Source organism: Caenorhabditis briggsae (genome assembly GCF_000004555.2).
Source record: "Caenorhabditis briggsae complete genome, chrII, whole genome shotgun sequence".
Lineage (NCBI taxonomy): Eukaryota > Metazoa > Nematoda > Chromadorea > Rhabditida > Rhabditidae > Caenorhabditis > Caenorhabditis briggsae.
Window position 1 is genome coordinate 12,551,904 of NC_013486.2, and position 25,118 is coordinate 12,577,021.

General features: G+C 40.0%; 5 protein-coding genes across 5 annotated transcripts in view; all 5 read left to right on the plus strand.

Annotated features, from left to right (window-relative positions):
- Positions 1 to 645: 645 nt before the first annotated feature.
- Positions 646 to 7,202, plus strand: Cbr-ubc-15 (the record flags this gene model as incomplete). The annotated part of the gene is made up of 10 exons (XM_002646871.2): positions 646 to 728; positions 776 to 876; positions 923 to 1,017; positions 1,062 to 1,142; positions 1,193 to 1,306; positions 1,352 to 1,453; positions 4,147 to 4,662; positions 4,911 to 5,193; positions 5,250 to 5,557; positions 7,149 to 7,202. 10 exons carry the CDS (start codon positions 646 to 648, stop codon positions 7,200 to 7,202), a joined length of 1,737 nt encoding a protein of 578 aa, XP_002646917.2.
- Positions 7,203 to 7,932: 730 nt separating this feature from the next.
- On the plus strand, positions 7,933 to 12,411 carry Cbr-sqv-2 (the record flags this gene model as incomplete). The annotated part of the gene is made up of 10 exons (XM_045242805.1): positions 7,933 to 7,997; positions 8,510 to 8,705; positions 8,826 to 9,136; positions 9,620 to 9,737; positions 10,346 to 10,384; positions 10,421 to 10,511; positions 11,239 to 11,573; positions 11,625 to 11,792; positions 11,977 to 12,251; positions 12,321 to 12,411. 10 exons carry the CDS (start codon positions 7,933 to 7,935, stop codon positions 12,409 to 12,411), a joined length of 1,689 nt encoding a protein of 562 aa, XP_045096822.1.
- Positions 12,412 to 12,668: 257 nt separating this feature from the next.
- On the plus strand, positions 12,669 to 14,277 carry CBG19616 (the record flags this gene model as incomplete). Its single annotated transcript, XM_002646868.1, has 4 exons — positions 12,669 to 12,723; positions 12,963 to 13,163; positions 13,233 to 13,339; positions 14,155 to 14,277. The coding sequence occupies 4 exons, from the start codon at positions 12,669 to 12,671 to the stop codon at positions 14,275 to 14,277; spliced, it is 486 nt and encodes a 161-aa protein (XP_002646914.1).
- Positions 14,278 to 14,482: 205 nt separating this feature from the next.
- Cbr-hpo-20 lies at positions 14,483 to 23,025 on the plus strand (the record flags this gene model as incomplete). Its single annotated transcript, XM_045242806.1, has 8 exons — positions 14,483 to 14,640; positions 15,776 to 16,361; positions 17,829 to 18,203; positions 18,512 to 18,605; positions 19,103 to 19,377; positions 20,204 to 20,716; positions 20,760 to 21,000; positions 22,784 to 23,025. 8 exons carry the CDS (start codon positions 14,483 to 14,485, stop codon positions 23,023 to 23,025), a joined length of 2,484 nt encoding a protein of 827 aa, XP_045096821.1.
- Positions 23,026 to 23,387: 362 nt separating this feature from the next.
- The window catches only part of CBG19614, a gene marked incomplete at both ends in the record, with an annotated part of 2,937 nt that continues 1,206 nt past the window's right edge, over positions 23,388 to 25,118 (plus strand). The window contains 3 exons of the mRNA XM_002646866.1: positions 23,388 to 23,537; positions 23,707 to 23,998; positions 24,285 to 24,765. Of these exons, the coding sequence (XP_002646912.1) occupies positions 23,388 to 23,537; positions 23,707 to 23,998; positions 24,285 to 24,765 (923 nt within the window). The remainder of the gene's footprint in view (positions 23,538 to 23,706; positions 23,999 to 24,284; positions 24,766 to 25,118) is intronic.

Here is a 25,118-nt window from a genome sequence, read left to right on the forward strand (position 1 = left end):
AACCGCGCTGGCAATTCGAAAAAATACAGTACAACAAAAGATCGTGGCGAGACCCAAGAGTGAAAATCTGGCATGATTCTTTGCGAGAAGTGATGAGTTTAGGGTCGAAATTCGATGGTTTCAAGGCAAAAAATGAGGATTTTTTGCGAAAAACCTAAAGTATTTTTTAGGATGTACTTTTTAAAGGCTTTTTCAAGACTTTTTGAAGCTTTTTTCTAGAAAAAAAACTTCAAAAAGTGCACGAAAATTGAAATACAAGGTACTGTATTCGAAGAATTCGTGCTGATGCCCCCAACGCCTCAGAGAACATGTTCCTTTGAAGTGAGTCATTGTTCTTTCTTTTTCGGCGAATTTTCGCATTTTACGCTCAAAAAACCAAAATCCCCATGTTTTCCTCTAATTTTTGGGTGAAAAATCGAAATTTAGAGGTTAATCAATTGCTTCCCAGTTAAAATTCGCGCTGTTTGCGCGCGTGGACGTGGCCGAATTTCCAACCCATATCCTCCGGCAGAAACGTCGATAAACAGAGAGGGGAAAGAGGACGCGAGCGACTAACATACGCTTTTTCGTAAATTTATCCCTTTCAACCCATTTTTCTCTGTGAATTGATATAAAAATCCCCTGAAAACCCTTTAAATTCTAAAAATGGGTGATTACGAAAATGTATTGCTTGTAAAGCCAAAAGTCTTTGTCTACCGCATCCCACCAATCGGAACATCAGGTCATAAGTGAGTCCACATTGCACAACCTCAAAATTTATTGATTTCTTTTCCAGAGCCGCCGACTGGAACCTCGACGCGCCTGCATGGACAGGAAGAATGCGACTAGTGGCGATTGGAAAACGTCTAGAGATGCGACTCGAGGATGGAGAGACTTGTAAACTCTACTTTTATGTTTGAAATGCATAAAGAAGTGTTTTCAGGCGATTTGTACGCCAAGTGTCCCATCGATGCTCACCCGGGGAACGCGGTCGAAGCAGTCAGCGATAGTTCGAGATACTTTGTGATTCGCTTGATGGTAAGTATTGAAAAATCGCGGAAATTGAACATAAATAAATTCAGAACGACAACGGGCAGCAAGCATTCGTCGGCTGTGGATTCCAGGAGCGCGGTGACGCCTTCGATTTCAATGTGACGTTACAAGTGAGCAAGAATCCCTTAAATTTGTGAATCCGAGCCAATTTTTTCTTCAGGACCACTTCCGATACATCGAACGAAGTGCTGAGCTGGAGAAACAGGATCTCAGCGCCGGACCGAGTCTTGATCTGGCTTTCAAAGAGGGCCAGACGATTTCTATTAATATTGGGGTAAATATTAGGTTTTTCAACAGATTCCTAAAATTTCTGTTATAGAAAAAGAACAAGAACGCGGTGCCACGACCTCGTCCGGCTGCTGCAGCTGCTCCGGGTGGCCTTGTTCCGTTGCTTCCACCACCGCCAGGTGCTGGGTCTATGGTAAGTACTTAAGGTGTGAAATCTGGAAATCTGAGAAAAATCTTGTTAACAAATGCCAATTTTAGAATTTTTGAGCCCAAAAAATCATTTTCTGAGCTTTCAAACTTTCAATTTTTGATTTTCCCGGGTCTGAAAACCTCGAAAAACTTTTTTGGGATTCGAATCTGTGACCCCTTGCCTCCAAAATTTTGGCCGAAAATTCCACTAGACCATCCGAGTAAATTCTGGTAAATCTGATTTTTTGACCGAAATATGGCTTTTTGGGCGTTCTGAATCAGTTTTTGAGCATAAAAATGATCATTTCTATGCTCAGAAACAGCCTTTCGCGCGCTGCCCGCGGTCGTGGGGGACTAGAAAACTCAAGCTCGTCCCCTAATCGTTATTCGATGTGTTTTTCTCAAAAGTCGAATTTTCAAGAATATTCCGCAGTACACTCCGCATTGTGTTTGCACACACTGCTTCGACAGTAATCCACGGGTTACGTAATGTTACGTAGAGTGTTTACGGACCTCTGCCCACCGTAATCCCCTGAGAAGTTGATTTCTAGCTCGTTTTCCTCCAATTCTTGTTCTTTTTTTTTGAGTATTTTCGAAAGAGAAAAGCAGATTTCAAGTCAATTTTTAAAATTTTTTGCCAATCTTAAAATTTCCATCGATCACATGTACTGAACACCCTCTTTTGATAACAACAATGTACTTTTTTCGCGAGAAAAAAGTGAAAAAAATGTGATGAATCTTATCAGTCGGCCTGCTTTATCGATCACTTTCTCTATAGACTTTAGAGAAGTTCGCTGTTTATTTTTTACAAAAAATATTGATTTTCTTCTGAAAATCTGAAACTTTGAAGTTTAACTTTTCGAGAACTTTTTTCAGTACTCCGTCTTTGTCCCTTTTCCAGCTTATCATATGGCACAATATCCTTCCTTTTTTCACAAAAAAAGGAAGGAAAATGTCGAAATTGCGTTTAAATATATGTTGTTGTCCCTGGCAACCGCAACTTGCTCTTCTTTTCCACATATGAAGCTTTTTATGCCTCCCAAACTGAGGGGAAAAGAGCGTATAATGGCTTTGGCCGTAAAAAGATGTAATTGGTCTGGGATTTTGAGAATTAAAATGAGGAAAATAGGGATTTTATTACACACTGAATTATGGTCCATAAATCGCTAATCGCTCAAAGATTCTAGAAAATTCCGAAAAATTCCAAATTTTTAGATCCGAAACTCTCGTCCAATTGGTGGTCCAGCTGCTCCCGCTTCATCGTCATCTCCATTCCCAACGCCGCCAGCTAGTTCCAATAATTCTGGAAATTTACTGTACGATTTGCCTTCAACCCTGAAAATCCCAATTTTAGGCTTAAATTCCACTAAAAATGAATATTTTAGCTCGTTTTTTGAGGATTTTAAGCCAAAAATAGAGATTTTCAGAATTTCACTAAAAATGGTTATTTTAAGTCATTTGTTGATGATTTTAGGGTTAAAATTTAGATTTCCCATCTCAAAAAACCCCCTGAAATTCATATTCTAGGCAATTTTTGAAGGCTGAAAATCGTTTTTACGATATTCTGGCTACATAAAAACCCTCTGACATATCGATCCCCTCGTGATAAGGGGGCCTTATCATACGTAAGCATTGCTCGCCCTTACCCCTTTCGCTCGCCCTCTATTCACTTGTTCCCCTCTTTTTTCCCAGCCACACACATAAGCATTTTCAGAGATTTCTAATCGAAACGACGGAGAGACACCCGCCCTCTGCCACCGCTGCCGCCACCTCATCATCGTTCCTTCCGTATCGCTGTCTGCGTCTCTTTATCTCTCGTCACTCTCGCTTCACTTCTCGTCCCCCGGCTGCTGCTGCACTTCGTTCACCCTGGACGACCAGCCGGGATTTTCACTTTTTCTCTCTTTCTTTTTTTTTCAAAAACTGAATAAAATACACTAATTTATTTTGATTAATTAGCCAATTAATTATTTTTTTCGTTGATAGCTGCTGTGATTCCTTTCTTTCTTTCCTGTCTCTCTTCTATTTTTTTTCTCTTTCGCTTGTAATTTTTTGATGGATTTACTACGCAAACAAAACACCCTTGTTTCTTTAAATATTTATCTATTTTTTGCCTATTTTTAACGGTTTCTGACACCGAAATTTATCTCTGTTCTTTTTTTTTTATTTCCAGGACAATGGGCGCAGTTTCAGCCACTAAAATTCATTTTTGCAGGGAGAGGCTTTTGGGCGATCAGAGCTGAAAGGAATAAATATAGGAAATAATGTTGAACTTGGTGAGTTTTAGGTTAGAAAAAGTGAAAAAAAATCGGATTTTGAGCCTAAAAATAGGTTCAAATAGTTGAAAATTCTCAAAAATCGTTTTCTGAGCTTTCAAAACCTCGGTTTTCGAATTTTCGGCAACTGAAAACCTCTAAAAACATTTTTGCCACCGGTGGGGTTCGAACCTGAGACTCATTGCCACCAAAATGTCGGTTGAAAATCCCACTAGGCCGCCCGAGCAATTTTTCGGAAAATCTGATTTTTGAACCGAATTATGGGTTTTTGGGTGTCCTGAATCTGTTTTTGAGCTTTAATATTTCTTTATTAGAAAACAGCTTTTCGCGCGCTGGCCACGGCCGCAGGGACTAGAAAACTCAGGTTCGATTTTTTGGTGAATTTCCATGACTTTCAGCACAAAATGAATAGATTTTTGAGCCTAAAAATGTCCAAAAAGTTAAAATCCCGTCTAATAATCTTAAGCTTAAGGGTCCCGGTGTCGCCGTTCCACCAGCTGGCTCCGCGTCGGCCACAGCGATCCGTCGTCTCCAGAAGGACTTTGCGAAGCTCATGCAGGACCCAGTGGATGGAATCAAAGCGTTGCCCAACGAGGAGAACATTCTCGAGTGGCACTATTGTCTTCGTGGAAGTCCAGACACTCCGTTCCAGGGAGGATTCTATTGGGGAAAAGTGATCTTCAAGGAGAACTTTCCGTGGAGTCCACCAGCTATCACAATGATCACTCCGAACGGACGTTTCGCGACGAACACGCGTTTGTGCCTCTCGATTTCTGATTATCATCCGGAATCGTGGAATCCTGGATGGACGGTGTCGGCGATTCTCATAGGACTTCACTCGTTTATGAACGAGAATCAGCCGGCTGCTGGATCAGTGGCTGGAACTCCACAGGAGCAGAGAAATCTCGCGGCGGCTAGCAAGGAATTCAATGTCAAGGTGAGGCCTGTTTTAGATACCATAAAACCTGTAATAGAAGGGCCCCCTCTATCTTCTAACTTTGATCCAATTATTCTCGGCTCCTGTCGAAAATATAAAAAAGTTGTCAGCTGATAAAATGTTTATCATGACATCAGAAATGTTTTGTCAGATGACTGATATCTTGCAGAGGAATTGAGATAATTGAGCTCAAACTTGACTATATGGATTACGGTAGATGGTCCTTACACCCTTCTTTATCATTCCAGTACCGCGAATTCCGTCACTTCTTTCCGCAATACGTGCAAGAATGGACTGGCGTCATTCCAAGTCCAGATGAGCCCAACGTTGCTCCAAAGATGCTCCCGGAGCACGCCACACCAACTGGAATACCTGTTCCCGACATGGCACATCACTCGTCTCGTGCCGCCTACGCGAATCGTGGTGGATTCGATGATATGATGAACGTGCTTCGTGGAGCTGGAGCAGCTGGTCAGAGAAGACCCCCTCCAGGTGCTCCAGCGATGTATTATGCGGCGCCACCGCCAGCAGGTTAGAATCTAAAATTGCGATTTGAAATTTCAAAGCTACAAGCATTTTTTTTTCAGCCCCAGCAGCTATGCCACCAGCACTGTACCATGATCTCGCCGCACTCGCAGCTCAACAACGTCAACAAGCTCAGCAGAACGCTCAGGCCGTTCAACAGGCTGCCGCTGCCGTCATGGGAGTTGCTCCAGTGGCTGCTGCTCCGGCTGTGCCAGTTATAGCCGCTGCCCCAGTTCATGCTGTCGCTCCACAACAACGCACTCTTCGTCCACGTGGAGGTGCCGCCGTCGCCGCTGTTGTTCCTGCTCAGCCACAGCAACCAGAAGTGCCGGTGGGACGACAAACTCGCCGAGCCACCAGACGCAATCAGGTATGCCTTTCTTTTTTTTGCCGACAAAAATCAGAGCTGTGGAAGAGAAAAGGCCCCATAGCGATAACTACCGTAATCCTGAAAAATCGACAAAAAAAAATTCGAAAAAGGAAAATATTTTCAGGTTACGGTAGCTGTCGTTGTGGGACCTTTCATTTTTATGTCAGAATAATATTCGAAGAAATAACAAATTCGGGTGGTGTTAGACTAATACAAGAGTGGTGGTTTAAAAAAACGATAAAAATCACAAATTTAACAAAGGAAGCTTACTGATCACACAGACACAAAACATACCGTAAACCCTGTAATAGAAGAGCCCCCAGATTGTCAAGTTTGAGCTCAATTATCTCGCTTCCTATGCTAGATATCAAAAATGTGTCAACTGATGAAATGTTTGTGATATTATGATAAACAATTCATCAGTTGACAACTTTTCTATATCTGTCACAGGAATCGAGATACACTGGCTCACAGGGGTCCCCTTCTATTACAGGTTTTGGGGTACGCATTTTTACAAGATTTCGCACTCATGGCTTCATTTTTCTCTGGTTTTTTTATAGGATGCTGCTCAATGAAACTAATGAAAATCTGTGTGTATTGGCTCTCTCTCTCTCTCTCTAATCCCGCGTTCCCTAGTGTGTTTCCTAGGTACGTCATTTTTTTTTCAAAAGTTATTTTTCTGATTTTTGTCCTGTGCATGCATGCTTTTTGATATTGTGAATTTTTTGTTTTTTTCTGTCATTTAAATGATATTTTTGGTTTCGAAACCTATTGGATTCGTCATTTTGACGTCTTCTGACCCCGATTTCGAGAAGAAGAGTAAAATTTTTCAACCAAATGGAGTGTTGTGGGCGGAGCTTGGCTAATTTGTTTTCGTCTACTTCTCTCGAGCAGCATGTGTGCTCTTTTTACTCCCCGTCTCTTCCTTCCTTCTATTCCCCCTCTCTTCACTTTCTGATTTTACTCGATGACGTGTTGGCTGGACTTCGGAAGGATAGGCTTGCTTTCATCCTTCTTCTAAAAGCTCGAGAAATTAAAAAAGTTCGAAAATGTTCAAAAATTGAGAAAATGTTGAGAATCGATAAAATGGAATTTTCAGAAAATATATGGTAATTCGAAGTTCTACAAATTCAAAAATCGAGAAAAAATTCATAAAAATGCAGAAAATTCAAAGCTTATCTCTGCTTTCCTAACAAATCCCCTGAACTCCTAATTCCGTAATTTCGACAAAAAAGATTTTCTCAAATAACCTGATTTCTTCACCCGTGCACCCGTATCACCACCGCAATATCATTAACACACTTTATCTTTTATCAAAATGAATCGCCAGGACATAACGTATCTCCTCTAATAGACGCCCGCCCAAACTGTCAACTTGGAGCTCAATTATCTCAATTCCTGAGGAAGATATCAACATTTTGTCAACTGATAACGTATTGGTGATATTATGACAACAATTTCATCAGTTGACAGTTCTTTGATATCTTTCACAGAAATCGAGACAATTGAGCTCAAAGTTGATGGTTTGAATGGGCCACTGTTAGAGAGGAAATACAGTACTTTTGATTTTTCAAAATTTCAATATTTTCAGAACAATCCACCAGAAGCAGCGGTTCCAGCGAAGCGTCGAAACAATCGTACATAAATCCATCAATAAATCGAAACCTCCATTTTTATCAGTTTTTTTCATCAATTTCTACCATTTTTTCCCCGATAAAAATCCTCCATTTTCCCCCCGTTTCATCATCAAAAGTGTACATATTGTTGTACGAATAATTTCTTATTTTTTCTGCGGTTCTCTCTTTTCTCTACTCTCTCTCTCTCTCCTCTCTGGGACATTCTCTCCAATAGAAAGTCTCTATCTATACAAAAAACTAACAGTTTCTCTATTTTTAACCCCCTGAAACTTTGTCCCATCCATCTCGATCTTCGTTCCCCATGATTTTCAAGAGCTACAGTAACCCAGTTTTTTTACTTGAAAATTTTAATTTTTGGCTAGTTTTCCGATGCTCCGTGACCCGTCCCGTCCCTCCCCATTTTTATATTTTCTCTCTGCCACACATCCCGTTCATTTTGCCCGTTTTTCCCCCATCGATCCATCTCTTTTTTTTTATTTCGGTAATGATTATTTTTTCTTTTTCTAATTCAAAAATTGTCGTGTCTCTGTTGTATTTCCGAACTTTGGAAATGTCCTCTCCCCGCTTTATTCGGTTTTTTTTCGCTATTCTGATTACTCGGCTTATCACATTAGAATGGTTAAATTTTGTGGATTTTAGAATTTTCTGATTTTTTAAAATTTGGTCATTTTCACCATTTTATACTGAGTTTTTAATATTTTTTTTCTATTTTAAGTTACGAAAAATTCAGATCAAAAGATGCCGTCCGAGGTGCCAACGGTCGCGTTTCAACGTCTGAAAAAGGATTACCAGCGACTTTTAAAGTGGGTTTTGGATTTTTGAAATTTTGGTAAATCGAAAATTTCAGAATTTGGATTTTTAAATCTGAAAAAAACCCAAATTTTGGATGTTTGGAAATTTTCAGATTTTTTAAATATTAAAAACCCCAAATTTTGGATTATTTGAAAATTCGAGAAAAACCGAAGATTTGGAATTTTTCGAATTGAAAAAAAACCGAAACTTGGATTTTTTGAAAAATTGGGAACAATAGAAAATTCGGAATTTGGAATTTTTCAAATTGAGAAAGAGGAAAATTTCTGATTTTTTGAAATTTTGAGAAAAATCGAAAATTTTGGATTTTTTCAAATTGAAAAAAAACTTCAATTTTGAATTTTTTGAAAATTTGGGAATAATAGAAAATTCGGAGTTTTCGATCTGAAAAACCCACATTTTTGGATTAAAAAAAAAATTGACGAATTTCAGAAATTTGGATTTTTCTCTCAAAATCCTGCGATTTTTCCCACAACTGTATCCCAAAAAGCCTCGATTTTTCCAGAGAACCAGTTCCATACATGAAAGCGGCGCCGCTGGAATCGAACATTCTCGAATGGAGATACATTATCATTGGAGCGCCAAAGACTCCGTACGAGGGTGGGATTTACCATGGAAAACTTCTCTTCCCAAAGGATTTCCCATTCAAACCACCAGCGATTCTCATGTTGACACCGAGTGGCAGATTTCAGGTGATTACAGTAACCCAGGGTTACTGTAGATTTTCGAAATCTTTGAAAAAACTCAAAATTCTTAATTACTAGGTCCCAACAGGAAAACTATAGTAGCCTAGTTCCACTAGAAATGTTCCATAATTCCAGGTCAACACCCGTCTGTGTCTCTCAATCTCTGACTACCACCCGGATACGTGGAATCCAGCATGGACGGTGTCCACAATTATCACTGGATTGATGTCGTTTATGAACGATAATCAGCCGACGCTGGGAAGTCTGAATTCGTCGGAATCCGAGCGACGTCTTCTGGCTAAAAAATCGAAGGCATTCAATATCAAAGACAAAGTGTTCTGTACGATGTTCCCAGAAGAAGCGCAAGAGATTCGAGACGATATTCAGAAAATGAATCAGGAAGAGCTGGATAGTATCAAGGACGAGGAAACGGCGATTCGAAATCGGTAAGGGTTTTGTCAAATTTGTGCTAAACTATCCCTTGTTTTCATGAGAAGAATTTCGGATGTCTTACAGCACAATTTTGTTGTTAGCACAGTTTTGAACATAGCTGCAAGCGGGCCTGCTGTCAAATTTTCCCTAGAACGAGATATGCAGACAATTTTGGTACCAAATGATAGATCTCAACAGGGCCTATCACGTTTATATCATTCGAGTCGAAATATGTTTGAATGACAAAAATTCTGCTTTCAAATTGGTCGAAAATTGTCATTCAAACACATTTTTCGACATGTTATCGGACCGGAATCCGGCTCGTATGATATAGACGTGATGGGCCCTGTCGAGATCTATCATTTGGTACTAAAACTGTCTGAATATCTCGTTCTAGGGACAAGTTATCAGCCGGCCCGCTTGCGACTATGATTGTGAACCTCTTTTTCAAGCATGCTCCCAATCAAAATTTCTTTTAAAAAACTGAATTTTTCTAGACGCAGAGGCGACGCATCGCGCGGAGTACCCCGACTGTCGGCGTTGCTGTCCAATATGATGATGATTGCAGGCGTGGCGGTACTTGCATTTGCAGTTAGATACGTGGTCCTAGCGGCTGCCGAATTTGAGAAAAGGAGATAACACATTTTCTCCTTTCAGTTTCTTTTCGCTTTAAAACTAACAACCAAATTCTGCGGTTAGCGTTAATTCCACGTGTCTAGCTACTAGCAAATCAACAAGTTTTCACCGATAATATCCCCCATCTTCTCCTCTTTTCGTGTCACCATCCTCTCTTTTTGAAATCCCTGTGCGGTGAGAAACCTTATGTAAATCGTGTAATTTTTAATCTAGTTTTCTTACAGATTTTCAATTTCATGTCCCCGAGTCCATCATCTCTTTTCATTGAACTATTCTTGCTTTCTCTCTTTTCCTCTTCCAAAGAATTGTTATTCCACAATAAAATTGGGAAAATTGGGATGCTCTTTGACCTAAATTTTTAAACAAGACAAGTTGCCTTAATTTTGTGATATTTTCATTCGTCTTTTCTCCCCCGTTGTTCTCCACCTCGTCTTAGCCATCATCCATCCACACACACACTTTAGAATAAATCAATGTTTTCCTATTTTTTTTTCTGTGACACAACTTCAAAAAAAAGTTACTGCTTCTTTTAGATATTTTCATGAAGAATTGAAGAACTTAATAGCAAAAAATAGGAAAAATTTCAGATAAATCGGTTGACAAATGGTGAAATGAGATTCTATAGGGTACTCGATATCGAAAAATAATTGTTTCCCAGAAAATTGAGTTTTCAGACATATCTACTAGTCGCCGGAGCGTTTTGCTCCATCTGCACACTTGCCGTGATTTTTAATTGCGGTTGGGAGGATAATAGTGAAATTAGAGGCAGAGAAAACGGAAAAAATGGTGAGAAATTGAACAATTTTTTGGAATTCTTGCTTTTTTTCTGAATTTTTTTTTAGCATTTTGACATAATTGTGTTTTTTCTAGCATCTTTTACTCTAAAATTATCATGTTACGATCTAAAATTGCCCGAAAACCCCGCTCTTCCCAAAAAATTCGACAAAAAAGCTCCAGGTACCGTAGTCGCTGATTTCGCGGCGAAACCCTTCGAAGAAATTCGATGCTCCTTTAAACTCGTGTCGATTTACAGGAGTTTTCGCATCGGAATTTTCGGTCGTAAACTTTTTTTTGTGAATTTCTGACGATTTTTACCGTTTTCTCGATGTAAATTGGAAAAATGTGATTAAAAAATGAGGAAATCATTGAAAAAACGATGAAAATCGTCTTGAGACGCTTTTTCAGTTAATTCATGAAATTTTCGCGTTTTTTGGCTCTCGGAATCTCAAAAGAAACCGAAAGCGAGCGAAAGAAAGCGAAAAAACCGAAAAAAACTTCCGAAACGCCCGACTACAGTAGTCGCCGATTTCGTGGCGAGACCCTTCGAAATAATTCGATGCTCCTTTAAACTTGTGTCGATTTACGGTTTCCGTCGGAATTGTCGGTTTTTTCTGTGGTTTTTCAAGGTTACTATAAGAGATTTTTGCGAAAAATAAATGATATTTCACTCTCCGAATCTCGAAAATAAGAATTTTTCCAGACAACATCGCTCTCGCTTCCACCGCTCACCTCTCCGAAACATTCCTCTTCGTCTCAGTGCTCTCATCTCCAAATGAAACAGAACGTCGTCAGAATGTTCGAGAAACGTGGTTCCGACTTTCAGCGAAAGGACCGTCCGTTTTTATAGCGAAATTTGTAGTTGGAACGATGGGATTAGACTCGGAAGAGAGGAAAATTCTAGAAGAGGAGAACGCGAAATTCGGCGATTTGTCGTTTCTAAAGAGACACGAAGAAGCATACGATAAGTTGGCGAAAAAGACGTTGTTCAGTTTTCAGAATGCGTATGATAATTTTAAATTCAAATTTTTCTTGAAAGTGGGTCTCCTCTTGCCTAATAATTGGAATTTTTCATTAAAAGACTTCCAGACCGATGCCGATTCCTTTGTCCGTATCACTCCGCTTATCATGAATCTAAAAACTGTGCAACATCCAATGCTTTATTGGGGATTTCTCGATGGAAGAGCCAAACCATTCAGGAAGGGAAAATGGAAAGAGCCAGAATGGAATCTTTGTGATCGCTATTTACCCTACCAGGTTGGAATTAGTCGATCTTTTGATCATTTTTGCCCTATTCTTTGCCAAAAATTGAGATTTCCGGTCTCGAAAAATCACTGGAAATTCACATTCTAGGACATTTTGAATGCTAAAAGCTGGCCCTGAAATCGTCGCTACCCAGAGAATTTTGAATTTCAAAAATCTGAAAATCCCCTATTTCCAGCTCGGCGGTGGCTACATCCTTTCCTACGAACTCGTCCGCTTTCTTGCCACCAACGCCCCTCTATTCCGGATCTACAAAAATGAAGATGTCTCTGTGGGGGCGTGGCTCGCCGGACTGGACGTAAAATACGTCCACGACCCCAGATTCGACACAGAATGGACGTCTCGTGGATGCAGCAACGAGTACTTGATCACTCATAAACACACGATGCAAGAAATGACACAAATGTACGAGAATCTCAAGACGACTGGCAAACTCTGCGCTAAAGAATTCCAGTGAGTTTTGTTGTCCTCGTGGAGTACACGAGAGTGTGCAGTGGGACGCGCTTGCTGACCATAACAATCTTTTTGCAGACGCCGTCTCTCGTACGTCTACGACTTCTCGAAACCGCCAAGCGAGTGTTGTACAAGAGTCAATGGCACCAATATTCCATAATTTATTGTTAATTTCCTTTTTTTTGTGTGTAAGAATTGCATTTTTCTCCCTCATACCGGTCCTTCTTCGTAGCTTTTCTTCCTCTGATTTGCCAGAATTCTTTTTTTACGAGGTTTTTTTATAAATTGCATGCATAATTTGAAAATTGTCTTTCCATAAATTATTTGATTAACCAGAATCTAGATATTTGGAACTTGTTAGATCGATTTATATTTTCGGAAAAATTTTTAATTTAAAATTTAAAGAAAAATTTCAGAATGTCCGACAACTCGCTGCCACCAGGATGGGAGAAGCGCCAGAGTCGCACCAATGGTAAGAAAAAAAAGAGAAAAATTGAAAAAAAAATAAATTAAAAAGTCGAATGTCGTGTCGAAACCCATGCTCCTCCTGAAGGCTGCGCCTTCAAAGTATTACTGTAGGAATTTTATCGATTTTTTGATAATTTTTGATGGTTTTTAACAGTTTTTGATTAATAAAAAAGAAAAAAGCGATGAAATGTCGGAAAGTTGAAAAAAAGTTTATGCGATTTTTTTATCAAAAAAAAATTCCAGACCGAGTCTACTACTTCAACACGGCTACCGGTCAATCCCAATGGGAACGACCGGAGCATACGGCGTTCGGAAAAGGATCCGAGCTGACTCAAGTCCAATGTCTTCATCTTCTGGTGAAGCACGAAGGAAGTCGTAATCCATCGTCGTGGCGTTCGGATCGTATCACACGATCCAAGGAGGATGCGATCAATATTTTGAGAAGTTAGTAGTTCAACTACTGTAGTTGGAGCAAGATTTCTGTTTAAAAAAAGTCATATTTCATCATTTTAGACTACGAAAAAGAGCTCAAAGACGCATCGGATGTCCAGGGAAAGTTCCGTGAACTCGCCAAGCAGTTCAGCGATTGCAGCTCAGCGAAGCGTGGAGGAGATCTTGGAGTACGTTTTTTTTTATCTTCTGAATTCTCATAAGGCCTTCAAACGAGAGGAAAAATATGTAGATTCATATAGAACCAAAAATCTCAAAAAATCTGTTTTGGAATGTTCTCGAATTTTCTCTTTTTGAATTCCCGCCAAAACTGGAAACTCTGAAAAATCAGCAATTTTTCGAGAGAATAATTAATTTTTTCGTCGATTTTTTGCAGAATTTTTTTGGCCTTTTCAGGGTTTTCAGCTATTTTCAAAGATTCTTTTTTGATTTCCCTAATTTTTGCCTGAAATTTGACATGATGTTGTTCGCGAGGATTACTGTAGATTACTGTGAAAAATCTTTAAATTTTGTAGTTCTTTTGTCTGCATTCTGACGTGATTGTGTTTGCAAAAAAAACTACAGTAATCTACGCGAATGCCATCCTGTCAAATTTCAGACAAAAATTTCGGAAAAATCTGAAAAGAATTATCAAAAATAGCTGAAAAAACTAAAAAGGTCTAAAAAATTTGCTAAAAATCGCAGAAAAACATCGATTTTTTCCCCGAAAAAATATCTAATTTTCAGAGTTTTCAGTTTTGGCGGGAATTCAAAAAAAAGGTATTCGAGACTATTCCAGAAGCGACTTTTCGAGATTTCGCCAATTTTTTTTGAGTTTTTCTTTGCTTCTATATGAATCAATGCCTGCTTTAAGCCTTCAAAAATGGCCTAGAATGTGAATTTCCAGCGATTTTTCGAGACCGGAAACCTCAATTTTTGCCTAAAATAGGACAAAAATGACCTAAAATTGTCGTGGAATTTAATCTTATCTTACCTTTTTTTCCAGCCATTCAAACGCCGACAAATGCAAAAACCATTCGAAGACGCGTCGTTCGCTCTGGAGGTCGGAGAGATGTCCGACATAGTCGACACCGATTCTGGAGTTCATCTCATCTACCGTATTGCTTAAATTATTGTCTCTATTTTTCCCTAAATCTCCTAATTTTTCATGTTCTCTGACTTTTTTTTTTGCTCCAGTTTGTCCCTTTCCATAAATTATTTGGCCTCAATTATACAAGTTTTTTTTCAGAATTTTCCGGGTCTCAGCCCTAGTTTCCATTTTTTCGATTTTTGCCAGAATTTTTTTCCAGAATTCCTTCGTTTTTGCAGACCAAATGAGCCGGGATGAGGAGCACAGTCGGTTCGTGAGCACGTTGACTGGATGCTCTCAACGAGAGCTGTTTCTCACTTTTCTCATCACACTGTTGGGCTTGTTTATAAGGAATTTGACGCTTCCGTGGATCTTTTTAGGCATTAGATATGATACTGGAAGGTGAGAGAAATAGTTGAAAAATGGGAAAAATTAGAATTTCAAGGTGGGCGGAGCTTAGATTTTTCCTTTTTTAAGTGGTGGCCTAACTTTTTCAAATTTGGTTTACTAGGCCACCACTTCCAAATGACCTAGAAAACACACCAGGTGCATGGCAGACCGTTTTTAAGTGATGGCCTAAAAAACCAAACTTATAAAAGTTAGGCGGCCTAACTTTTGCAAACTGAGTTTTCTAGGTCACCAAATTTTTCGGCTTAAAAATGACCTGCTATTCATTTTTTGTGTTTTCTAGGTCATTTTGAAGTGATCGCCTAACTTTTGCAAATTCGATTTTCTAGGCCACCACTTCAAAATGGCATAGAAATGTCCTGACATGGCCCTGGTATGATTTCTAGGCCATTTTTAAGTAGTGGCCTAACTTTTGCAAACTGAGTTTTCTAGGCCACCACTTCCACATGGCCTAAAAATGCCCAATATAACTCTGGTGTGTTTTCTAGGACCTTTTGAAGTGGTGGCCTAACTTTTGCAAGTTGTGTTTTCTAGGCCATCAATTCTTTGGCCTAAAAAACACACCAGGGTCATGTTAGGTCATTTCTAGGCCATTTTAACTTTGTGGACTAGAAAACCCATTTTGCAAAAGTTAGGCCGCCACTTCGAGAAGGCCTAAAATGCCCTCATATTACCCTGGTGTGTTTTCTACGTCATTTTGAAGTGGTGGACTAACTTTCGCATGTTTGGTTTTCTAGGCCAACACTTCCAAATGACCTAGAAAACACACCAGGTACATGGCAGGCCGTTTTTAAGTGATGGCCTAGAAAACCAAATTTGCAAAAGTTAGGCCGCCACTTCAAGATGGCCTAAAAATGCCATAACATGACCCTGGTATGATTTCTAAGCCATTTTGAAGTGGCGGCCTAACTTTTGCGATTTTGGATTTCTAGGCCACCACTTCAAAATGATCTAGAAAACACACCAGGGTCATGTTAGGTCATTTCTAGGCCATTTTAACTTTGTGGACTAGAAAACCAAATTTGCAAAAGTTAGGCCACCACTTCAAGATGAATTTGTCTCGAAAAAGTTCTCCACGTCGTGCCGAAAAGACACACTGCTCATGATCAAAGATCTCTCTTTTTTCCAGATTCTCCTACTGGCTGAAATTCGTCGCCGACGTCATCTTCCTCTGCCTCCCATCCCTTCTAGCAATGACAATTCTCAGTGACCATCTCCTATTCCTAGCCACAATCATGTCCATCACCTCCATCGTCCTCCTCCTTTTCGTCATCTACGAAGGCGTCGATCATCATCTGACGGCTTCTTTGAAGCAGGCGTGGTCCAGAATCGTTGAAGAACAGCATAGGCCAACGAAATTCGTGACCTATTTCCGATCGCTGACGATGGTCCTGGTGACGGTGGCGATTCTGGCGGTGGATTTTCCGATATTTCCACGACGATTCGCGAAGACTGAGAAATTCGGACACTCGATGATGGATGTAGGCGTCGCTGCCTTCATTTTCCAGTCGGCATTGGGTAGTCGAATGGCAAAATCACCGAGTTCCGGGAGGCAATTATCCAATCATAGTAGGCCGTGGTACCTGACTTCTACGTCACTTTTGTTCGCGTTGGGATTCGTTAGAGCCGTTGTATTAGAGGTGATCGGGTATCCACAACATGTTACGGAGTATGGAGTTCATTGGAATTTCTTTTTTACGATGGCAGCTGTTAGGGTGAGTTTTGAAGGAGATATTTCGAAAATGTGAAATTTCAAGAATCCAAAAATCGCAAAATTTCAAGAATTCCAAAATTGAAAATTTGGTACTTCTAAAAATTTCGAATTCAGAACTGATCGTTTCGTAACTACGGCGTTATAGAACTGCGACGTTTTCGAACCTCGACATTTTAGGACCGCGACGCTTTAGAACCGCGACGTTTCAGAACTGCTTTAGAACTGACCATTTCAGAATTGCGAACTTTTAGAACCGACCATTTAAGAACTGCGACGTTTACCGCGACATTTTAGAGCCACGGCGTTTCAGAACTTCGACGGTTTCAAACTAACCATTTTAAAATCGCGACATTTTAGAACCGCGACATTTCAGAACCGCGACGTTTTAGAACCGCGACATTTTAGAACTGTGACATTTTGAAACAATGCCGTTTCAGAACCGCAACATTTTAGAACCGTGACGTTTTAGAACCGCGACATTTTGAAACAATACCGTTTTAGAAACGCGACATTTTAAAACCGCGACGTTTTCGAACCACGACATTTAATAACCGCGACGTTTTAGAACTGACCATTTCAGAACCGCGAAATTTTAAAACCGCGACGTTTAAGTACCGCGACAGTTTTGAAACGATGCCGTTTTAGAACCGCGACATTTTAGAACCGCGGCATTTCAGAACCGCGACATTTTAGAACAACGACATTTTAGAACCGCGACATTTTAGAACCGCGATATTTTAGAACTGTGCCATTTTAGAACCGCGACATTTAATAACCGCGACGTTTTAGAACTGACCATTTCAGAACCGCGAAATTTTAAAACCGCGGCGTTTTAGAACCGCGGCATTTCAGAACCGCGACATTTTAGAACAACGACATTTTAGAACCGCGACATTTTAGAACCGCGACATTTTAGAACCGCGACATTTTAGAACCGCGACATTTCAGAACCGCGACATTTTAGAACCGCGACATTTAATAACCGCGACGTCTTAGAACTGACCATTTCAGAACCGCGAAATTTTAAAACCGCGGCGTTTTAGAACCGCGACGTTTAAGTACCGCGACAGTTTGAAACGATGCCGTTTTAGAACCGCGACATTTTAGAACCGCGAAATTTTAGAACAACGACATTTTTGAACAACGACATTTTAGAACAACGACATTTTAGAACCGCGACATTTCAGAACCGCGACATTTTAGAACCGCGACATTTTAGAACTGTGACATTTTAGAACCGCGACATTTTAGAGCAATACCGTTTTAGAACTGTGACATTTTAGAACCGCGACAGTTTAGAACCGCGACGTTTTGAAACCGCGACATTTTAGAATTGTGACATTTTAGAACCGCGACATTTTAGAACCGCGACTTTTCAGAACTGTGACGTTTTAGAACTTCGAAATTTAGGAAATTTCAAATTTTCAAACACCTCAAAATTCGACAAATTTTACTTCTAAAATTCCAGGTGCTCTACTCCATCCTTCCTCGCTGCTTCCCTCTCGTTCTCTCGATAATTTTTGGAATTTGCCATCAGACAATGCTGAAATCGACGGGTCTTCAAGCATGGATTCTCGATGAAAACGCCAATAAACGGGATAATTTAATTCATGCGAATGCCGAGGGATTGACTTCTCTTCTCGGTTATCTAACGATTTTCTATGCGAGTTTAGCGATCGGAGGATTCATGGCACGGACGAGTATACGGGTGAAATCGTGGATTCGTCGATGTTTTCAACTACTTCTCTTATCGATTTTCTTGTTTTTGGCTCAATTGGCAACTGAGAAATGGGTGGATCCGCCGTGTCGAAGAGTGGTTAATGTCACTTATATTTTTTCGCAGGTTCGTGGGAGAATTTGAGTTGGTCCACAGGGATTTTTGGAACGGAATTCAGGATCTAAATGTTCTAAAATCCAGAAATTTTCGAAATTCAGAAATCAAGTTCGGAAATTCCAAAATTCGGAAATTCAGAAATTCCAAAATTCGGAAATTCAGAAATTCAGAAATTCGGAAATTTCAAAACTCAAAAATTCAATTTTTCTAAAATTTTCAAAATCAGAATTTTCCGAAAATTCGAGATTTCAAAATTTTTGAAAATTTGAAAATCTGACTTTCGACATTAAGAATCTTCCAGTATCTTCATTTTTCAGTTAACACTGATGACGTTCGCCACTGCCGTATGCTTATCAATTCAAATGTTCAATATTGTTGTCTGGTGTGCTAGTTTTCCACAATTCTCGAAAGGTGAGTTTTTTTTTGGATTTGAGAATATCTGAAAATCTGAAAAATCGCAGGATTCTAGATACCGGATATTCCAGATTCAGAATTTCAGAAAAGAAGACAAAATTCTAGTCCACTACCATAAATAATCAATCTCCTACGACCATCTTAAGCCGAGTTATTGTCGGAATAAAAAAAGTGGAACTCGGTGTTTGCGTACTTTGATTTCCGCTTCCCCCCGCCGACGCTCCGCCCACTGCTTTTGCAAGTGCGGCGTTGTGTTTTGCAATTGTGCGGCGCCACTTCGGGTTTATTGTAATTAATGAGGTTTTCATTAAAAAAAACAATTTATCTCACAATTTATAGAGAAAACATTGAAAAAAAGCAACAATGAGCTACAACCGGGGCATTTCAAAGGAAACAATCTTAAAAAGAGGTAGTTATATCTGGAAAAATGTGGGTAGAAAGGGGGAAAAAATGATTAGGAAGCTATGTTGAAAGGAATACAAGATTTTCTGAAGATGTTGCTCAACGACAGTTGTGGACTCGGAGTGTTGGAGCCCAAGTAACTCCAATTAGCCATGATAAGAAAGTACAAACATTTCCGACCACTCGTGACATCAGTCTTCAAGCTAAACCTTCGGACATTCCTGGCTTCTTTCATCTGAAAAACACAGCGACTGATCCTACCTCAACCAGCAATGCAAGCACCCAGAGTAGTACAATTATCCGTAACAAGACAACCTCTTCTCAGTGTGTTTTACCTCCAGCCAACAGATTCAAGTATCTGACTGAGGTATAAAGATCTTATCAACCTAGAATAGTAAGCAGTAGGGTGCATGTTTCAGACTGAATTGAGGCACATGAGAATCGGACAATCGTTATGTGACATAGACACTTCCATCTTTCCAAAAACCCCCACACAAAAACACACTAGGAACTCTGGAGAAGAAATCATGAGAAATGCGTCATCGTCTGTCGGCATAATTCAAGAAAAATTGGGCAGTGACTGTCGTTTTACAATGTTCTCCAACACTGCAAAGGCAACACCTGAAATGTGTGGTCTGAGCAGAAAAACAGTAATCCGCCTGACTCCTGAACGAGACCTACCGCAAAAGAAGCTTCTTGTTACAATGGGGAAAAAAGAACGGTGCAGGAGATATGCTTCTCAATTGGATTTCGTCAAAAGATTCGAATTGTAGCAAAAATCCACTCTCTTTAGAAAGAAGGTCGCAATGTTACAGTATCCGATCTATGGACATTTGCGAAGGATGAGCTCAAATTTCAGAGAGGGAGATCAGTGTTTTTGTATGTACTTCGTGGACTTGGATTTGTGTATCGCCAAAAGGAATTCAACCCAATCGTGTCAGAGCGACCTGATATTGTACACAAAAGAATGCTGTATCACCAGTTGAAGAAAGAGTGGGATTCCAAAAACGCTCTATATGGATCCTTCGATGAAACGTGGGCACACAACGGCATGGTGAGGCGTCTTGCCTGGATGCATGCAAATCAGGGGATGTACAAAAAGTCGAAGTTGATGGATCTTCTATCATCCCAGCCAGGTCCGAGTAAGGGTAGAGAGAGGAAAGAGGGTCATCATCGCTGCTGTCATCACACAGCTAGGAGTTCTCAAAGGATCCGAGCTTCTTCTTGTTTCCGGATTGAGAGAAGAAGATCAGAAGCAAGATTATCATGCCGATATGGATGGTAATAACTTTGATATCTACTACCGAAAGATGATCCCGCTTTTTGCGGCTGAAGCTGCAAAACTTGGAAGACCCGCAGTGTTGTTGTGTGATAATGCTCCGTATCACAATGCTCCACTCCGCAAGCCTCCGACGAGCACTTCTTCCCGAGCTGACATCACATCTTTTCTCACGGAGCATGGTGTAAAGTTCTTCCCAAAGCAGACGAAGGAGATCCTCTACGATTTGGCTCGAATCTTCATTGAATCCAACGGGGGTCGCGAGGCATTCACGGTCTACAAATTCGACGAGTATGCCAAGTCTCATGGGGTTACTGTTTTAAGACTCCCACAATATCACTGTTTTTTTAATCCAGTGGAATTACTGTGGGCGCAATTGAAACAGCACCTCAGAAAGATTGGCAAACCGGAAGATTCAGTAGAACTAGTAATTTTTAGATATTTTTTTCCAGAAATTGTTTTCCATTTAGGTGAGAAGCCGTGCCAAGGCGTTCCTCGAGCCTTTTCCAGCAACTTCGGCCGACAAACTGTTTCTTCACACTCAAAAATTGGAGACAGACCTTCGAGAGATGATGGAAGAAGAAGATATGATGGATTACGACGAGGTGTTCGACTTGAACTACGACGTCGATGAAGCTGGCAATCTCTACAACATCCGAATCGATAGTGATGACGAAGACGCGATGGTGGACGAGGAAATCGAAACCATTTGTCCAACAGATTGCTCCGTTAGCTCTGATGACGACTTCAACGTTTTCAGTGATACTGAAGACTATGACTTTCTAGAATAATGCAAATTAGTATTATTGTTAGCCTTTTCCGGTTTTTTTCTCATTTTTCCAGTGAATTTTATAATAATCGTTTACCTGTAATCAATTATTGAGTTTTGAGACAACAAGAAGTAAAAAAATCATTTTCTCTAAAAAATTGTGACATAAATTGCAATTTTTCTATGAAAATCTCGTTAAAACCTCATTAATTACAATAAACCCGAAGTGGCGCCGCACAATTGCAAAACACAACGCCGCACTTGCAAAAGCAGTGGGCGGAGCGTCGGCGGGGGGAAGCGGAAATCAAAGTACGCAAACACCGAGTCCCACTTTTTTTATTCTGACAATATGGTCATTTGAAGGTTTTGGAGGTGAGAGACGCAGAGAAACGAGATACACTGCGTCTCTGACCCAGAAATTTCAAATCGCCGTAACTTGGGTCAAAATCGGTTTTGAAGATTCATTTTCAGAGCGTTTTATACACAATTTTCCAGGTTTTCTTAATATTTTAGAATTCTGGAAAATTCGAAAAATCTGAAAAATCAAAATTTTCCAAATTTCTAAACCACTGAATCTCAAATTTTCATATTCTTTAAATTTACAAATTTTGGAATTTTCGTAAACTTGCAATCACAAAACTAGAACATTTAAATTCTGGGAACTCGAAAATTTTTGAATCTCATAACCCCATTCTCAGAACCTTGGATTGTTGAAATCCTAGATTTACGAAATTTCATAAAATTGTCGAAAACGAGATACACTGCGTCTCTAACCCGTAATTTCCAATCGCCGTAACTCATCTCAAAATTGGTTTAAAATATCCATTTCTGGCTGAATTCAAATATAGCCCCCATCCCAATTCAAGTATAGACCCCCACTTTTAAAGGGTCCATTCCAATTCAAAAAAAGCCCCCCACCCATTCAATTATAGACCCCCACACTTTTGCGTAGTTTGTGGTGTGTGAAGGGTACGGTAACCGTCATGATGCAAATTTTGAGCTTTTTTCAAAAATTTTTCTTTGATTTTTTCGGAATTTGTGTCATTTTTCACCATTTTTCCTTGTTTCTTGGGAACTTTCCCTGAAAAATACTTGTCAGTTATGTATATCTTATCAGAACTTCCAAAATTAAAACATTCTAAAATTCAGGCCTAGGCCAAAAAATGGTGGGGAGCTATTTTTGAATTGGTGGGGGTCATATTTGAATAAAGTGGGGGGGGCTCAGATAAGGTTCTCTTTTTTGGGGGGGGGGGGGCTATTTTTGAATTGGTGGGGGGCTTTAATTGAAGAAGGCAGGGAGGGGTGGGGCATATTTTAAGAATACCAGGTTCTTCAAGTATAGACCCCCACTTTGTACTGGTGGGGGGAGGGGTCATACTTTGATCAACCAATTCAACCTATAATAGAAGTGCCCTTCTCAGTGACCCGCGAAAAATAGAATTGCCCCCTCTAATTGAAGTGCCCCTCTAATTGAAGTGCCCCCCCCCCAAGAGACCTCACGAAAAATAGAAGGGCCGGCACTTCTAATACAGGTTTTACGGTATACCCCATTTCTCAAGTGTTTTGTACAGAATTTTCTGGATTTTCAGAAAAATTAAAAATCCCGAAAGATTACGAAATTTGAAAATTCCAAAACTGTATAAATTTAGGTTGAACACTTCGAATTTTAGAGCTATTTATGCAGAACCTTCTAGTCTAATCCCAAAAATTTTGTACCAATTCCAGGCGACGATCCGTTCTCTCCGGTGTCTCCATGCCTCTCCGACTCCATCAATCGTCATTCTCTACTCTTTTTTCTCATTTCCAACGTCTTGACCGGTCTAATCAATCTCTCGATTCCAACTGCTCACACACTTTCTGCTCAATTCTCATTTCCAATTCTTCTCGCCTATCTGACAGTCTGTTCTGGAATTGTACACTCTTTGGAGTATCGAAAAGTCAATTTCATCAGACTTCATGCTGATTAACATTTTTCTTTCTTTTTTTTCTCTAAAATTCTCCCCAAAAATTAAAATTTTATAATTTATTGTATCACCTAATACTCAATTTTCTTCCCCTTTTGGTAGTTCTACCTCTCCTTCTGTTTTTGCATATTTCTTGTGATCCCCCTAAAGATTTCTAAGTCGCACTTCCCAAATTTTTTTGTATTTTTTCTTCCAGATCCTCCAGATCTCTTTTCCTTACACAACTTTCAAAAAGTTTACTAGTGTAGAAAAATTTTTCCCCGTGGAAAAATTCCGAGAAATTTCTAATAAAATAAGTTTTTCTGCTGAAAAGACGTGCAAAGAAATGTGTTTTCTACCATTATTCAATTGTCAACAGATTTCCAATGTTCCTTGGTGTTCGGAATGCCTTCATCCGATCCTCGCATCGTCTCCTATCATCTTCAAAGAAGCCACGTGGCGCACCTCCACCGAAACCGGATGTTGATATCTATACGAATCCGACCGGGACATATTTGGACACCTTCATGAAATATGTGAGCGCGGCCGCCGTTTTTATACGACATGCGAACCTATTCACTACGGTGCGCGTTCTTGCGCAGGCGGTAGAGGCGCTGCGCCTTGTTTTGCAATCGGGGGTTCAACTCCTCCTGGCGCCAATTTCTTTTTTTCGCTTTTTTAAACCATTTTTCGGAGTTTTTTCAGCATGGAAACGATCGAAGTGTATTCAAAAAAGAGGATATCGTTCAATGGATCAATAGTTTCGATGAGTACACATTCAAACTGACATGTCTGAAAGGGACTGATAAGGCGATTGGAGTATCCCATTTTTGTACTTTTTACCCCATCGAAGGTTCTGGAAATCTGGAGCCAATTGTGTTCACGGGATTCGGATGGACCCATCCTGAGCATCGACAAATGCAATATTTGAAACTTCAACATGATATTTGTTATGAGGTTATTCCGAGTGAGAAGATCAATGTCATTTCTCATATCAGTGAGTTGACAGGGGATTACTGTAGCTACTTGATTTTGAAAAGAACATAAAATTCTAGTCTGGCACCTAAATGAACCAAACTCCTACGACCATTTTAAGCCAAGTTATAGTCATTTGAAGATATTGTGGTGAGAGACGCAGAGAAACGAGATACACTGCGTCTCTGACCCGAAACCACAAATCCCCGTAACTCGGCTCAAAATATCTCTTTTTGAGTGTTTTGTACAAATATTTCTAGATTTTCAGAAAAGTTCATTGTCCTATTAAATCATATTATAAATCACAGATGAACCTGCCCGAAAATTCTGGCACCTGATGATTGGGCTCAAGGAGAATGAAGGTATCGGTCATAAAACCGCTGATGTTCAATACAAAAGTGTCTACGATTCCAAGAATCTCGTGGTCCCATCGGATTTGGATACGAAAGGGATTACGGTAAAAAGTGCCAAGGATGTTCCAGCCAAGGAAATCATTGAATACGATCAAACGATTCATCCATATCACCGTGAGAAGTACATCATCTCGCATATGTACGATCGTGACGGATTCGGGAAAGTGGCGTATGATGAGGATGGAAAAGTGATTGGAATTGGTCAAGCGATCATTTATAACAACAAGAAGGACTGTAATCTGGGACCGATCTATGCTGACGAGCCACGTGTCGCCCAGGCAATGTTCAAGGAGATGTTACAGGATATTAAGGATTCTGGAAAGTTCGTTTCCCAATTTGAGATAAGATCCACACAGAAAAGTGTCAACAGTTTTCAGTAAGTTTATTATTATTTATGATTAAAACATCCCAAAATATCAAGAAGATCAAAAAATCGAAATTTCCGATTTTTCATTAAATCGTCGTAGAAGACAAAATTATAGTCTAGAACCAAAAAGAACCAATATCCTACGATAGGCTTTCCATGACGGGCGGGTAGCGAACGGGTAGCTGCTACCCGCCCGTACCCGTACCCGCCAGCTACCCGCCCGCTTGCTATTATTCTTGTGCAAATAAATTGGAGTTGTGGCCGAATTTTCACACAAGTTAGGCCACAGTATTTCAAGGAGAATTTTCGAAAACACAGCGGGCAAACGAGTGCTACCGTAACCCAATAATAATATTTTCGCA